The following is a 15,404-nucleotide window of genomic DNA, read 5'->3' on the forward strand; positions in this document are numbered from 1 at the left end:
CAGGCTCCTCTGTCCATGGGACACTTCAGTTGTTTCCGACTCTTTGTGACCCGGTGGACTGTAGCCCACCAGGCTCCTCTGTCCATGGGACACTTCAGTTGTTTCCGACTCTTTGTGACCCCGTGGACTGTAGCCCACCAGGCTCCTCTGTCCATGGAATACTTCAGTTGTTTCCGACTCTTTGTGACCCCGTGGACTGTAGCCCACCAGGCTCCTCTGTCCATGGGACACTTCAGTTGTTTCCGACTCTTTGTGACCCCGTGGACTGTAGCCCACCAGGCTCCTCTGTCCATGGGACACTTCAGTTGTTTCCGACTCTTTGTGACCCCGTGGACTGTAGCCCACCAGGCTCCTCTGTCCATGGGACACTTCAGTTGTTTCTGACTCTTTGTGACCCTGTGGACTGTAGCCCACCAGGCTCCTCTGTCCATGGGATACTTCAGTTGTTTCCGACTCTTTGTGACCCCGTGGACTGTAGCCCACCAGGCTCCTCTGTCCATGGGATACTTCAGTTGTTTCCGACTCTTTGTGACCCCGTGGACTGTAGCCCACCAGGCTTCTCTGTCCATGGGATACTTCAGTCGTGTCTGACTTTGTGACCCAGTGGACTGTAGCCCACCAGGCTTCTCTGTCCATGGGATACTTCAGTCGTGTCTGACTTTGGGACCCCGTGGACTGTAGCCCACCAGGCTCCTCTGTCCATGGGATACTTCAGTTGTTTCCGACTCTTTGTGACCCCGTGGACTGTAGCCCACCAGGCTCCTCTGTCCATGGGACACTTCAATTGTTTCCGACTCTTTGTGACCCCGTGGACTGTAGCCCACCAGGCTCCTCTGTCCATGGGACACTTCAGTTGTTTCCGACTCTTTGTGACCCCGTGGACTGTAGCCCACCAGGCTCCTCTGTCCATGGGATACTTCACTTGTTTCCGACTCTTTGTGACCCTGTGGACTGTAGCCCACCAGGCTCCTCTTGTCCATGGTATACCTCAGTTGTTTCCGACTCTTTGTGACCCGGTGGACTGTAGCCCACCAGGCTCCTCTGTCCATGGGAACTCCAGGCAAGAATACTGGAGTGGCTTGCCATTTCCTCCTCCAGGGGATCATCATGACCCAGAGATTGAACCTGCATCTCCTGCATTGCAGGCGGATTCTTTATCGATGAACCACCAGGGACGTGCCACTGAGGCGCTTGGGGATCAGGACAGTCACTGCATGATAGTCTCCCTGGGTAGGAGGGTCTCCCTGGCTTGGGGGGTGGGTGACCACTTTCTGTCACACACACGTGTGTGCACCCCCACACAAGTGCTTTCTCTGCATTTTTCTTGTTTTATTTTGATGAAGCGATGGTGTGGAAACAGCCTGGCATTTCCCAGGCTCAGTGTCTGAGGGGATGCCCTGTAGACCCAGAGTCACAGATGACCCAGTCACAGGCCACTGCAGCCAGCAGGGTTCTGTGTCCATTGTAGGGCCCCCAAGCTCCACTCAGCACATGAGCAAGCATCTGGTCCTCTTTGGGAGTTCGTTTCATGAACTCTTCTTTATGTATCTCCAGCCGGATTGGGTTTGGCCCCACCTATCTTGTATCCCTGGCTTCTTCCTGCACCGCTGTCGGTTTAGAGGACACGCTCATTAGCTTCCTGGTCTGTGCAGGCTCCCGGTTTACACCCTCAAGGAGCAGACTCTGGATGGACTGAGGGCCCTTGCTTCTATTAATGCTCCCATTATACTTGGTGACCTGAGCAGGGCGCCCAAGAATCAGGTGTGACTTTAGGAGCAAGAGCCAAGGGCAGGGGAGAGCTGATTGGCCTCTGTGATGCCTGAGCCTTGGCCCCTCCCCATCTGCTTAGATTAATAGGTTAATTAGGAGGCTTTAAAAGTCCAGACAGAGCAGAGCGAGGGTGGTTTAATTAGCAAATCATTAATATTCAATTTGCTTCTAATTTGTTTTTCTAACTCTGAATGGCCTCTCCCATTCTGCCCCCTCCCTCCCATCCCTGCAGCCGTGACCCTGGCTCAGGGCTCAGGCCTCAGGCATCCTACCTGGCCCTCTCAGCTTCCTCCCAATGCCCGTCCAGGCCTCCAGGGGCCTCCCCACCACACCTCTGCTAATTCATAGCCTGTGCCTAACCCCCGCCTCTGATCCCACCTGCTCTTAACAGGCGGTGTCCCTTCTGCTGGCTGTGGCTGCTCCTGAGCTTGGCCACCCAGGCGAGGTTGCAGCAGGAAATTACTGCTGCTCGAATGGGCCAGAGGGAGAGAAGGCAGCCGCTGGCATCGCAGACTAGTTTTCCTGATAGGTTTGTTGCTCACTCTCTTGTATGTCCACGGACTTGTTATTCATGTGAGTGCCCAAGGCTCCCACCAGGGGGTTGAAGACAGTGGGTCCAGGAGCCAAGGCAGGCACTCTGCTGGTTTGAAGGGGCTGATGGGCAGGTGCTCCCAGAGGCTGCCCGGCAGCTCACTGTGTGGCTTCTGCAGCCTCTTGTCCCAGACCGCCTTGCTGCCTCCCCTCCGCGTGGGGAGGAGAGGTGACGGCCCTGCGCCCATGGACAGTGTTTTCAGGACCTTGGACAGTGCCTGGAACAGCGCACAAGCGCAGTGCAGGCTGTGATGTGACCTAAGTGCCTTCTGCTGCTCCTCTTCCCAATGAGGCACGGTCATTGGCATGTGAAGTCTTGGGGAATATCCCAGGTGCTCTGTTCAGCCTGGTGTGCCATTACAGAGTGCACAGACTGCGACTTAAAGAGGAGGTGTTGATACTCTGACAGCTCTGGGCTCCAGACATCCATCTCTTCTTTCTCTCTTCCCTCCTGTGTCCTCACATGGCCGTCCTTTTGCGGGTGTCTGAGTCCTGATCCCTTATAAGAACACCAGTTCTGTTGGGTCAGAGCCCACCCTCATGACCTCGTTATATCTTAATCGCCTCTTTAAAGATTCTTCCTCCAAATACAGTCACATTCCAAGGTACCAAGGCTAAGACTCCAACAACGCATGACAGGTGGTAAACACCGGACCAACACCATCATCTCCCTTCACATCAAAAGACAAGTGACCCGATGCTCTTGTTTGCAGTCACCTCTTTGAATCTTTTGTGTGGAGTGTGTGAGGGACTGTGTGTCTCTGTGCTCTGTGGTCAGAGAGCTAAAACATGAAACAGTCTGCGTGGAGGTCTTTATCTCCTCAATCACTTGCAGAGTTTAGGCCACAATCAAACTTAAGCTAGTCTGACTGTGTTGAAAGAAAACTGTGAAGCATTAATAATTAAATCCACTTTCATTTTGACATACAATGGGGCTGTCGCTATTAAGTGGACGAAATGAATTTGGAGAATCCATTTGAAGAATGGCTGTATGTCTAACATAGAAATGTTAGCACTCCAAATTATCCTTCTCTGTAGGGTCTTAATTGATTAATTCCTTCAGCTTTTAATCATGTCTAGTAATCCATGCAGATGGCAAAGACGTACTGGAAGAGTGACAGCTAAACAGGAGGAGGAAGGGTGGGGGAACATTCCAGAATTATTTAATGTTCAGTTCAGTTCAGTTGAGTCGCTCAGCCATGTCCAACTCTTTGTGACCCCATGAATTGCAGCACGCCAGGCCTCCCTGTCCATCACCAACTCCTGGAGTTTACTCAAACTCATGTCCATCTAGTCGGTGATGCCATTCAGCCATCTCATCCTCTGTCGTCCCCTTCTCCTCCTGCCCCCAATCCCTCCCAGCATCAGGGTCTTTTCCAATGAGTCAGCTCTTCGCATGAGGTGGCCAAAGTATTGGGAGTTTCAGCTTCAGCATCAGTCATTCCAGTGAGCACCCAGGACTGATCTCCTTTAGGATGGACTGGTTGGATCTCCTTGCAGTCCAAGGGACTCTCAAGAGTCTCTCCAACACCACAGTTCAAAAGCATCAATTCTTCAGGGCTTAGCTTAGTCTTCTAATACCCGCTCAGATGACTTTTTGTGGGAAGGGGATGTGAGGACGTCACAGGGGGCCCTGGCCAGGCCGAGGGAGGCTGGGGGCTGATGCTCTGTGCCCTGTGGCCACTGGTCCATGTATGGGATGTGGATCGAACATGATAAGATGGAATAAGTTTTTATCATAATTTAGCTAAGATATTCCACTACAGAATCTTCTTCTAAGTAGAAAAACAAGCAAATTGATTTCAACTCATCTTATTTTTTAGGAACTTTTGGTTTAAGGAAACCGTGGTATTTCCCCTTCACCGCATCCTACTGGAAGGACTTGTGTGGGCTAGTGGTGAAAAGGCAGAGCCCAGCCAGTTCTACCCTGTTCTCCTCTAGTGAGAACCTGGGTGGTCAAGGTGGGTAAAGGGCGCGTTGGAGGTGTGTTTCTCCTTCCAGTCAGCTTTGGTTGGGTTTTGCTCTCCAGCTGAAGCCTTTGTAACTGTGACTGCGTGGCTGCCCAGAGGCCTACTTTCATCCCATGTCGGCAGGAACCGTGTGTTAGCGTCACTGTCCACAGCATCCTCTGTGCCTCTGTTGTAACTCAGCTAATTGAATCTTCATTACTAACATGAATTTGTGTAAATAATGCAAGCAAAGGTGGACAGCTACTGAGGGGTGACATACTTTAGAATGTTCAGTGCTTCACAGGTGCTAGTTTATTCCAAGCTCCATGACAGAGAAGCTGTCACTGTCCCTACAAATGTGGACCTGCTTCCCAGGAGATTTGGTGGGCACCTGCCCTGGCCTTGGGCTCGTTCACAGAGCACAACTTTTGGGAGAAAAATCTATGGATAAACAGGTTCTCACCATGATAATTTTATACTATAAGTCAATACTGTAATTTTCTGACTGTACAAGTCAGAAATACAAATCTTACAGAAGATTTGGATCAGCACCACCTATTAACGGTCACCTCTGGAGACTGTCAGTCATGTGTAACTAATCTGATTTTGTTCTTCTGTGTATATGTATATACAAACACATGTGTGTGTTTATTTTTATTTTCTTGCAAAATATATAACGTAAGGGCACAAAAGCTTGCAGTCACTGCTCTCACTTAAGTTTAGCCATCATGTGATGTGCCTCTTGACTTAGGTAGAGAAAAGATTTTGGAATTGCTTCATAAGTTTCACAAAGCTAGAATTCAAGCCTGAGGTAGCCGCTGGGTTATTACCTGTGAACATTGTCTTGGAGACTTTTGAAATCTTCTCAGCGTGGACTGCATTTTCCTCACAGGCTCATCCCTGCAAAATGGAGGAGAACTGGAAGGAGGCTCCCCCGGCGTTGTCCTGCTGTCTGTGACCAAGGAGCACGATCGCCACAAGGCGGGGGTCTGGGACCTGACCCTGACCTTCCACAGGGACCAGATCACTGCCCTGCTGGGGACCAATGGCGCTGGGAAGACCACCGTCATGTGCGTCCCACTCCCCTTTCTCCTGCCTTCCCTCCAGGGCTTTAGAGATGTGTTTTAAGATGTGCATCTTAGAGATGTGTTTCCCTGTGAGACAGGGGCTAGATCCCTTTTTGTTTGTTTATTTCTGTTTAGTTTCGGTTGTTGTTGCTCAGTTGCCAAGTCCTGTCTGACTCATTGTGACCCCATGGTCTGTAGCACACCAGCTTCTGGTTTTACTCTCTTCTGAAGTTTACTCATATTCATGTCCGCTGAGTTGGAGATGCTATCCAGCCATCTCAGTACAGAATTTACAGACACATCAGAAAGACAGCCCTCTCGCTAGAGCTGCTGCAGGTCTGAGCAGACTCAGGTGGGCATGGGGATATTTTAAAATAAATTTAATTCTTTTTTTATTGCCTGCAAAATATTCATGGGTTTACTTTGGCCTTTGAAAGTCTTATGACATTCTTTTCCCCTCTCCAACTAAGTTTAATTCTGCTTGCATACCTAGAGGAAGATGAAATTTTAATGACTTTTGCAAATTTTTTAACACTTCAGTCTTTTTCTTTTTAATGTTCTGCTTTTTATGTGGTTGTGTTTTTGTGAAGTCTTTATTTTTGATATGGGATCCAGTGGTTCCAGATTTGTTTAAAGAATCGAAATCATGTGATCCCAGAGAAAGAATGAGCTGAAACACTCACAGTCCACAAAACAGCCCCAAGTTGGCTGTGGAAATGGGGCATTTTTAAGGCCAAACCACCCAAATTATGGAATTTCTGTTTTGAACAAGTGACTTTCTTTTTGTTCTTTATTAGTAGGGCTAAATAAAGTATGCTTAGTTAACGCAAGGAAAAGGACTATTTGCTTCAAGATTCTTAACAAAAGTAGAAAAATAACATTCAAAAAGCTTCAGCAATCTCTTACTGATAATAAATTGAAAAGAAACATCTCTTTTCTTTTCTTGGATGCTGAAAAAGAACTGAAGATTTCATGAGGGATGTTTTTAGTGTTTTCAGATCGGGAAACATTGCACTAATAATGACTCTGAAAGCCAGCCTCCACAGATGCTTTTACTAATGCATGTTTCCTGCAAGAAAACCTGGAGTCTGTGTTTTGCACAATGAAGAGAATTAAATTAGGAGTTTTTGGATGTTTCGAGGGTCACTGGCTGCACCACTTTTAGTGATTGTTGGAAATTAGTTGTGAGTCCTCCCAGGGATGTCTCTTCCTGGCACTTCTCGGAGGAGAGGCTGAGAGGCTGCTTCCGGGCTGGTCTGAAATGAGAAGCTCTGAGGCACACTGAGATGTGTATACTCTGTTTCATTGTATTCCCCGGCAAGGTCTGAAAACCATATAGCAAACAGCTGTCAATCAAGGTTACTGAAGTGCAGTTTATTCCCAGGAAACAGTATGTGTCCAGGCGGCATCTGCTGAGCTGGTGGACTTGGTTCCAGCTGCACAAAGCCCGGGGGACCAACAGGCACTGCCATGTGAAGCCTCACCCCTGCTGGCCTGGGCCTCCTGGCTCCTGGCCCGCGAGCGGCCACAGTCCTGCTGCTTGTCGCTGTGGCACAGCTAGCGTTTTCTAGCAGTTCCTATAATGGAGTTGTACCGAGGCTCCTGTTGGCATGGTGCTTGGAGACCCACCCGTGGTGCTCAGCTGTCAGGTCCTGAGAAGTCCATGCCATGGAAACACTACAGTTTATCTTTTCATCTGTTGGTGCAGTTGAGGCTGTGTCCGGGTTTTGGTGATGATGCACATTCACGTAGATCTTTTGTGTGGACATACGTTTTAAGTTCTTTCTGTAAGTAGTTAGGTGTGGTTTGCTGTGGTAGGTATATGTCTAACTTTTTAGAAAAAAACCATAGTGTAAAGCATGAATAATAAATAACCTGAACTAGGAGATGGCAGTCTTCAGGTGTCCTGTGGGCCGGCAGACAGGAGTTTTGGAGACGCGCTCCGGCCTTGTCATGGATTTGATGTTGGCAGGGGGTGGCTCAGGCATAGACGCAGGAAGCCTGGCTGCAGGGCTGTGGGGGAGGTGGGAGGTACGTGCTGCTGCTCGGCTCACATCTAATGATGAGGACCTGAGTGGTTAGGCTGCCTATTTAGGCTGTTTCCTCATCTCTGAAGACCCTTGGCGTTGTCATCGAAAACCCTCAGCAGGGATGGTCATTGGGCATGGAGCGTCCCAGGCGAGCATCACCGATCACAAGCCCATGTCCCCCCAAGCTCTGTCTAGCCTTCGTCTCACTGTGTAGCAGGCACTGGCGGGGGAGGCTGGCTGTGAGTGCCCTGTGGATGCAGACGTCCGTGGGGCCACCGGGTGGTCAGGACATCCGACTCCCATGCCCCGACGGACATGTCTTCTCTGCAGATCCCTGCTCACAGGACTCTACCCCCCAACGTCTGGGACCATCACTGTCAATGGCAGGAGCCTGCAGAAGGACCCATCTGTCGTCAGGGCAGAGCTGGGGGTGTGTCTGCAGCGGGACATCCTGTTTGACCACCTTACGGTGCTCGAGCACCTGCTGCTCTTCGCCTCCCTGAAGGTGCTGCCGGGGACCCACCAGAAGCTGCGTGAGCAAGTCCACAGGTGGGTGACACCACCTCTGCCCCCTGCCCTCCGTCCCATGTGGGTGTGGGCGGTGCAGGGAGATGCCTTCCGAGCCTCGCTGCTGCCTGTATCTGTAGCAAGTGGTTCTAACTATGGAATTATGACCCCAGCTCTGGGATCAGAAAGCGTCCCAGGGAGGATACAGAACCTGACCTGTCCTCTAGGGGGGAGCAGACAGCATGGGGGCTGAGGTCTGTCCAGAGTGTGGGTGCCTGTGGGTGTCCTGGAGTGAAAAGGATGGGCTGGGGGCCTGAGGGGTGGGTGAAGGAGCCTGAGCAGTCCTGCCGAGGCCTCTAGATGTCACCCTGCAGATTTGGGTTGTGGACAGGAGGGGCCAAGCAGCCCGGGGCCTGGAAGGTGTACCTGTGACCCAGGGTGGGTACCAGCCCTGGGTGGGGACGGGACATGGAGAGGCTGCAGGGGAGGCCCAGGTTTGAAGGCTGTTGGAGGCCAGCTTGACCCGATGGGCGTCCAGGGTGCGGGGGGAGAGCCTGGGGTCAGGATGCATTCCAAGGGTGGCAGAGGACATGTGTGCGGGGAGAAGAGGCAGGGGCTGGGATGGCAGGACAGCCGGGGGTCATGGAGCCCCTCCAGTCTCACACTCACTCACTCACAGAAGCTGAGCCCAGAGGCAGGAGAGGAGCCGAGGTCCCCAGTCAGGAAACAAGTCGGTGTCTCCAGGAGGGGAGTATGGCTGGGGGCCGAGGGGGAAGGACAGGGCTGCAGTGGGGCCTGAGTCCAGTGGGGGAGCCATTGATCTAGAAGACGTGGGGCAGGTGGGGCAGCGTGTGAAGGCTGTGGCCCAAGCTGGGCTCTGCTCCTTGGGAGGACGCACCGTGAGACCAGTGTGCAGGCTCCTCACTCTCAGGCCACCTTCATGAAGCAGGACGTCAGTCAGGCCTGACCCATGGGGGACCAGGCCAGGGTGTAAGGACAGATGGTGAGTCACTCACGCGCCTCAGAAGAAAAGGGGCCCCTGAGGAACTATGCCCACCACTGCTTATTGCTGCCTTAAAATGTGTTTGCAAGATTTGTTTTGTAAAAATAATGATTTACAGCCACATGGTTGGCAGCTAACTGGTGTCTGAGACCGTTCACCACCATAGTGGACTGATTCACATCCCGTCCTCAGACGGACTGCTGATGACAACCACTCCAGTGATGCTGGGGACTCAGATACACAGGAAACATCTACTTTGCACCAGTCAAGCCTGTCCTAGATGACAGCGGGAACTTAGGGAGAAACTGCACATCACTAAAGGACAAACTGGTTACGTGCTACCTACATTAAAAAAAAAAAATCCCAGGCCACCAGTTTTCATTCAAAGTCTGCGCCTACCCTGGACTGCGGCAGACTCTGCTGTGCTGGGGGCTGGGACCAAACCCAGCTCCTAAGGATGCTCCGAGGGCTTCATCTTCTGATGTGGGCACAGCAACCTCACTGGTTATCAGTTTGCTGCGAGTTACCTGGCAACGATGCTGGTGTGCACCGAGGTAGGCAGGGAAAGATCATGTTTTAGGACAGCTGTGCTCAATTAGAGGAGCAAGGGCTGAAAGCCCTGATTTGGAGGCAGGGCGATCAGTGTCAGCTCCTGTGGCAACACTAGGTTCCCTTACTGGCCATCTTGGTTACAATGGAGCTGATGCAATCCGGGTAGACTCCTTAGAGAGCACATTTGTCCAGAGTCAGGTCTTTACCATTTTACCTTTTATTTGAAGGAGAAGGTAGAAGTCAAGAGGGCAACTTAGCAATGAGATGTCATGATGAGGTTAGCGTTAGTGCTGAGGATTCTAGCAAGCATCACAAGGCTTGAGTTGCAGGCTGCCTTGTTTGATGGTGATGAGACCCACGAGGGCATGGGTGGACGTGGACACACGGAGAGGACACAGCTTTGAATCCTGTATGCTGCCGTGTGAAGAGGATGGGGGGATGAAGGAGGACCTGCCAGGAGCAATGGGGAAAGAGGAGAAACTAGTCCATTAAAGAGCAGGGATCAGTGAGGAAGGCGGAGGGACCAGACCATTGAAGAGGAGGGACAGGTCTGGTGCATCAGATGCTGTTGAGGGTCAAGTAACATGACGACTGAAGCATAACCTCCGGACTTCGCGTGAGGAGGTCGCTAGTTGACTGGATCAGAGCCATCTTGGTAGCACAATGGGGAGGGAGGTCTCTCTGGAGTCAGGGGAGAAAGGATGGAAGGAAGGGATTAGAAACTGAACTCTTCCCAGGGGTTTTATGCAAAAATGGAGCAAAGATTTGGGACAATATCAAGATGAAAGAGAAACAGGCATTTCAAATACTGAACAAACCACTGAGGCAAACTGAGGCAAACACAAGGTGGGTGGCTTTCTGCGTGCCATCCTGCGAGCAGTGGTTGGGATCTGTGGGGGGTAGCAGTGACATTGTGGTGGGTAGAGCCTGTGGACATAGGAACGAGGAGGGGGAAGAGAGGAGAGTTTGGTTTTGTGGGAGTGATGGCTAGAGGCAGGGACCGGCTGGAGAAAGAATGTGTGGAAGAGGATGTGTGGAATTGAGCCTCTGGTGGGGCCGTGTATGCTGGAAACCACCAGGTCCAGGGTGTGGTTTGGCTATGAGTGGCTAGGAGTGTGCTGATTTCAAGGTCAGCAGAGAACGGGAGGGATTTGGTTTAAGGTGGAAATGTAATTAGGATGTGGATGTTTGAGAACATCTGACAGCTCATTGCCTTCTTTTTCTCTGCCGGTCCTTCCCTGGTTAATGGAACTAATGGCATTAGCCCCCATTAGGTCACCTCCTCTGGTGTGGGAGCCATCAGGTGGGAAGGGATTGCTGGCTTCTAATGGGAATAAAGGTCAAGACAGCCCCTTGCTGAGATGGGCCACTGGTCCTCTTCCTCCCAGCTGGGCTGCTGTCCACAATAGAAGCATCTGACAGACAAGGGCAAAAACTGCTATAAATGTAGGATGAGGCTCACTCCACAGGAAATGTAGGGCCACACGGACTAACCATCCAGTGGGCCGACTGACAACCAGACCTGAGAAGGGAGCCTGGGCTCCTTCTGGGTCTGGATGAGGAATCTGTCAACAGTGAAACATTTACTCGGTGATCAGGTGCAAGTACCTGGGATTTTACCAGTGTCTGCCTGAGAGTTTTGCAGTTTTCTGGGTCCCAACAGTCTTGAAGCTCAACTGCATGGAAACTTGTAATCCTTCCTCTCCCCTATTCCTCCTCCTCTGGCTGCTCCTTGGCCTCTGGGAAGTTGTGACTGGCCTGTGGCTCAGAGGGAGGGAATCTGCTGGGTGTGGGTGCTCAGAGGAAGGTTTCCTTTGGTGGGGGGGTGCTGCTGCTCCAAAAGGGGGCTTAACAGAGAGTGAGATAAAGTAGGTGGTGAGAGTCTTAAGTGTTCACGTGTTACTGGGCACGTGGTGCAGAGTGAGAGGTTACTTATGAAGTGGCGCCTCCCATGCATCAGGAGATGCTGGGTGTCTGCAGTCAGTGTGGAGACTGGAAGCTCCTCGAGAGAAGAGGGCTGGTCCTCCTGTTAGCGGCATCTGTCGCTCCTGCTCTGCACGTGGTGACTCATGGCTGCATCCCAGGTGCTCAGGCAGGAAGGAGCTGATGCGGAGCTAGTGCTCCTGGGCGAGGTGTCTTCTGTAGTCACGTGGATGGACAGTGGGCGGCCTCTGCCTGTTGCTCTGACCACACCTGCCCATCATCGGCCATCCTCCCCAGGGTCCTGAGGGGATGGAGGTCCCTCGGCAGGTGAGTGAATCCAGGGGGGACACAGCACGTACTTCTTACAAACAGGACCCACTCGGCAGGCCCTGCTGTCAGGGCCTCATGCTGGGTCCCTGGATGTGGTCGTATCCGGGCCCCAAGGAGGCTGGCACTGCAGAGTCAGAATCATGGGCACGTGGTTATGGGCCCCTTCCATGTGTCCGCGGATGAGAAAGAGACAAGTCCTCGCGGGTGCCTGTTTGCAGAGTGGGACGTCAAGCCCACCTGAGGAGTCCGGGAGAGTGAGGGCTCTGTTCTTGTTACAGAACTCTTCAGGATGTGGGGCTGACGCCGCACCAGCACCAACAGGCTCGAGTGCTCTCAGGGGGCACGCGGAGAAAGCTGTCCATCGGCATCGCCTTCCTGGGTGCGTCGGGGACCGTGGTCTTGGATGAGCCCACCAGCGGGGTGGACCCGTGCTCCCGCCGTGGCATCTGGGACATCCTCCTCAAGCACCGACGAGGTGGGGCTCGGCAGAGCGCTAGTTCTCTTCCCGCGATATCACGGAGGAGGGCGGTGCTTTATGTTCTCCTTCCGTCCTATCACCGTGAAGGGCCGCGCTCCCTGTCCTTTTCCCGCATTATCACGGAGGAGGGCAGTGCTTTATGTTCTCCTTCCGTCCTATCACCGTGAAGGGCCGCGCTCCCTGTCCTTTTCCCGCATTATCACGGAGGAGGGCAGTGCTTTATGTTCTCCTTCCGTCCTGTCACCGTGAAGGGCCGCGCTCCATGTCCTTTTCCCACGATATCATGGAGGAGGGCGGTGCTTTATGTTCTTCTTCCGTCCTGTCACCGTGAGGGGCTGTGTTCCATGTCCTTTTCTTGCGATATCACGGAGGAGGGCGGTGCTTTATGCTCTCCTTCCGTCCTATCACCGTGAAGGGCCGCGCTCCATGTCCTTTTCCTGCGATATCATGGAGGAGGGCGGTGCTTTATGCTCTCCTTCCGTCCTGTCACCGTGAAGGGCTATGCTCCATGTCCTTTTCCCGCGATATCACAGAGTAGGGCAGTGCTTTATGTTCTCCTTCGGTCCTGTCGCTATGACAGACGATATGGCTCTGTTCTCTTTCCTGGATATTGAGGTGGAGAGGAATGAGGCCCGTGTCCCAATAATATGTTATTCTGGGGAAAAGAAAAATTCCCAGGACTTCCCTTGTCGGTTTAGTGGTTAAGTCTCATGGCTTCCAGTGCGGGGGGTGCAGGTTCCATCCCTGGTAGTGGAACTAAGATTCCACATGCCCGTGAAGCACGCCCCCCCCCCCACCTCCCCCAAAACAATAAAAAAATTACCCAGGGGCGCATAGAGAAGAGACACACCTATCGTGACATCCCCGTGGTATTGGGGGGCTGGGGGTTGCTCAGCACCAGCTGTGGTGTCTTTCGAGCATGTTATCCATGATATGAGCGGACAAAGCACTCATCCACAGTGGCTTCCATTCTGGAGTAATTGTGGGATTATCAGAAGGGGTGTCCCAGCTACAATCTGGAAAAAAAAAAAGTTTTCTCGCTTTTTGCAGTGAGGAAACTGAGACACAGAGAGAAGGGTGTGGGTTTGCTTAGGGCCAGCCACAGAGGTGGTTCACCAGGCCAAGGGAGGAGCGGAGATCTTGGTCTGGAGGCTTCTGTTTTCTCATCTTTATTAAGGTGAATTTCTAACTTAGGACTTCAGATGGTCAGTTACTGATTTCCAGCTTCTGATTTCTCCCGTGTGACAGCCAGGAAGCATTACTATGGGCATTTTGTATAGAAACACTGGAATTTGGAAAGAAACCTCAGGAATAGGGAAACATACCTGGTGTTTCTAGGCAGGTGTGGGAGCATCAGTGGCAGGGTTATTGCTGATTCTTATAAAACATGGTTTCGCTTTTCTTTTTGCCCTTTTGGGTACAAAGCCTTTCTGACTTGACCTGAAGCCTTCACCTCCCTGAGGGAAGTTAGGATTTGCTCCTGAAGAAATATAAGGAGAAGGGACCCAAGAAAAGTCATCAAATTCTCTCCTTAGGGCAGGAAAGATGCTCCTGGCATTTCAAGCTTAGTCTGGGGTCAGGGAGAAGCCCTGAAAGGACCATCTTGTCCTGTCTATTTCAGTAGAGGAGATGCTGAGGGACACAGGAAAATCAGATGCAGGAGTGGCTTTCTATTCCTTTCTGGCACTGGCCTGGGCTGGGCGACCATTCCAGGATCATGAGGTTGTGTCAGGGGCACATCGGACCTGGTGCAGCTACGTCAGACTCATGAGGCCGAGCAGGACCCTGGCCCAGGGCTATGCCCAGGGAGGTGTCCTGAACTTTCACAGTTCCCAGCTTCTGGACTGAGAGGGAGCAGAGCCTGGCAGGGAGGCTGCCTGGAGGGACGAGGTGGGCCCTGGAAGCTGGGGGACGGGCAGCCAGCTGGACTGAGGGACCCCAGAGAGCAGGAGGTGCTCGAGGCCATGGGCTGACCTTGTCCAAGGCTCTGCTGTACAGGTAGGGTGGGGACAGGCCTGAGTCATCACCTGAGACCAGGAGACACTGACCACACTGCGCCCAAGCATCTTGCCTGCCCATTGCCCCAAGATCCCATCCATCCACTTACCTAAGGCCCTGTGGGGAGGAAAGTAGAGACCAGAAATGAAAACTCGTGACTTTTGAACACCATTTAAAGGGACTGATGGAGTTTTGAGATAAAACAAATGTAAATCATTTCCCTGCTCCTAGAGTGGGGGCAGATGACAAGGATGGGTGAGAGGCAGACAGATGAGTAGATTTTGTTTCCCTGCTCACATGAATTGCAGCTCGAATTTCATACCACAAGTTCATGACTCTTATTTACTTGAAAAATCAGAGCTGGGGTCTTGAGGGCTCACCTGACAGAACATTTGAGTCATGAGTGTAACTGTAACTTTGGATACAAAACCAGATCTGATAAAAATCTCAGAAATAGGCAACTTTCTTCAGATTCTCTTCTTATGAGTTAAATGTTTTCTCACTGTTCTTGGTTGTTTGGCAATGGTTGTCTTTTGGGGACTCCTTGGAAGAGTCCCTGAGCTGATTGACGTGAAAAATCGGTAGGATTGGGTGGGGGGGAAATCGGTAGGAGGGAAATATGTTTTCAAGAATCAAAATGCAGCCGTTTCTGGAAACAGCCCCAAACCTCCAGGCAGCTGTGCCGCAGCTTTGTAAACCAGATCTAAGCGCAGCACGAAAACAAGCGACCCCTGCTGAGTAGAAGCAGGTTCTGCTGGCAGAACACGGGTGTTTGGGGTTCTGTCTTCCTGGGACCTGACCCGTGTTTCCTTCTGAGTGATACACAGTGAACAGTGCTTCCGTGCCTTCCTTGGTGGGAGCAATAAGGATGGAAAAGGTACTAGAGCAAATTGGTCTGCTCGTCCCCCTCCTGCTCCACATGTCCTATATGACCTGGAGAAAGATCTCACTCCTCTGGGCAAACAGTTTTCCTGTTTGCAAGTGGAGAGGATCATGCCGCTGGTAGGGTGGTGTGAGAAGTGTGTGAAAGTGTACAGCTGAGCACCGGGTACGTGGATGCTTGGCCAGTGACCGTTCATCACTATTGTTAAAAAAGAGAAGTGGGTGTGGGAAAGATCACTTTATGGGGAGAGGGGTTCGGACACAGCACCCGAACCAGGGAAGCAGTAAAGACGTGTCTTGTAGAGTGACAGTTGTCCATTGAGG

At 51.8% G+C, this 15,404-nt stretch overlaps 1 protein-coding gene across 1 annotated transcript in view; it reads left to right on the forward strand.

Moving 5' to 3' along the window:
- ABCA13 (ATP binding cassette subfamily A member 13) overlaps nucleotides 1-15,404 on the forward strand; it is a 335,379-nt gene that overhangs the window by 120,922 nt on the left and 199,053 nt on the right. Inside the window, exons 33-36 of the mRNA XM_070477641.1 lie at nucleotides 4,185-4,322; nucleotides 5,203-5,380; nucleotides 7,738-7,956; nucleotides 12,001-12,197. Of these exons, the coding sequence (XP_070333742.1) occupies nucleotides 4,185-4,322; nucleotides 5,203-5,380; nucleotides 7,738-7,956; nucleotides 12,001-12,197 (732 nt within the window). The remainder of the gene's footprint in view (nucleotides 1-4,184; nucleotides 4,323-5,202; nucleotides 5,381-7,737; nucleotides 7,957-12,000; nucleotides 12,198-15,404) is intronic.

Source organism: Odocoileus virginianus, chromosome 1 (genome assembly GCF_023699985.2).
Source record: "Odocoileus virginianus isolate 20LAN1187 ecotype Illinois chromosome 1, Ovbor_1.2, whole genome shotgun sequence".
NCBI classification, from domain to species: Eukaryota; Metazoa; Chordata; class Mammalia; order Artiodactyla; family Cervidae; genus Odocoileus; species Odocoileus virginianus.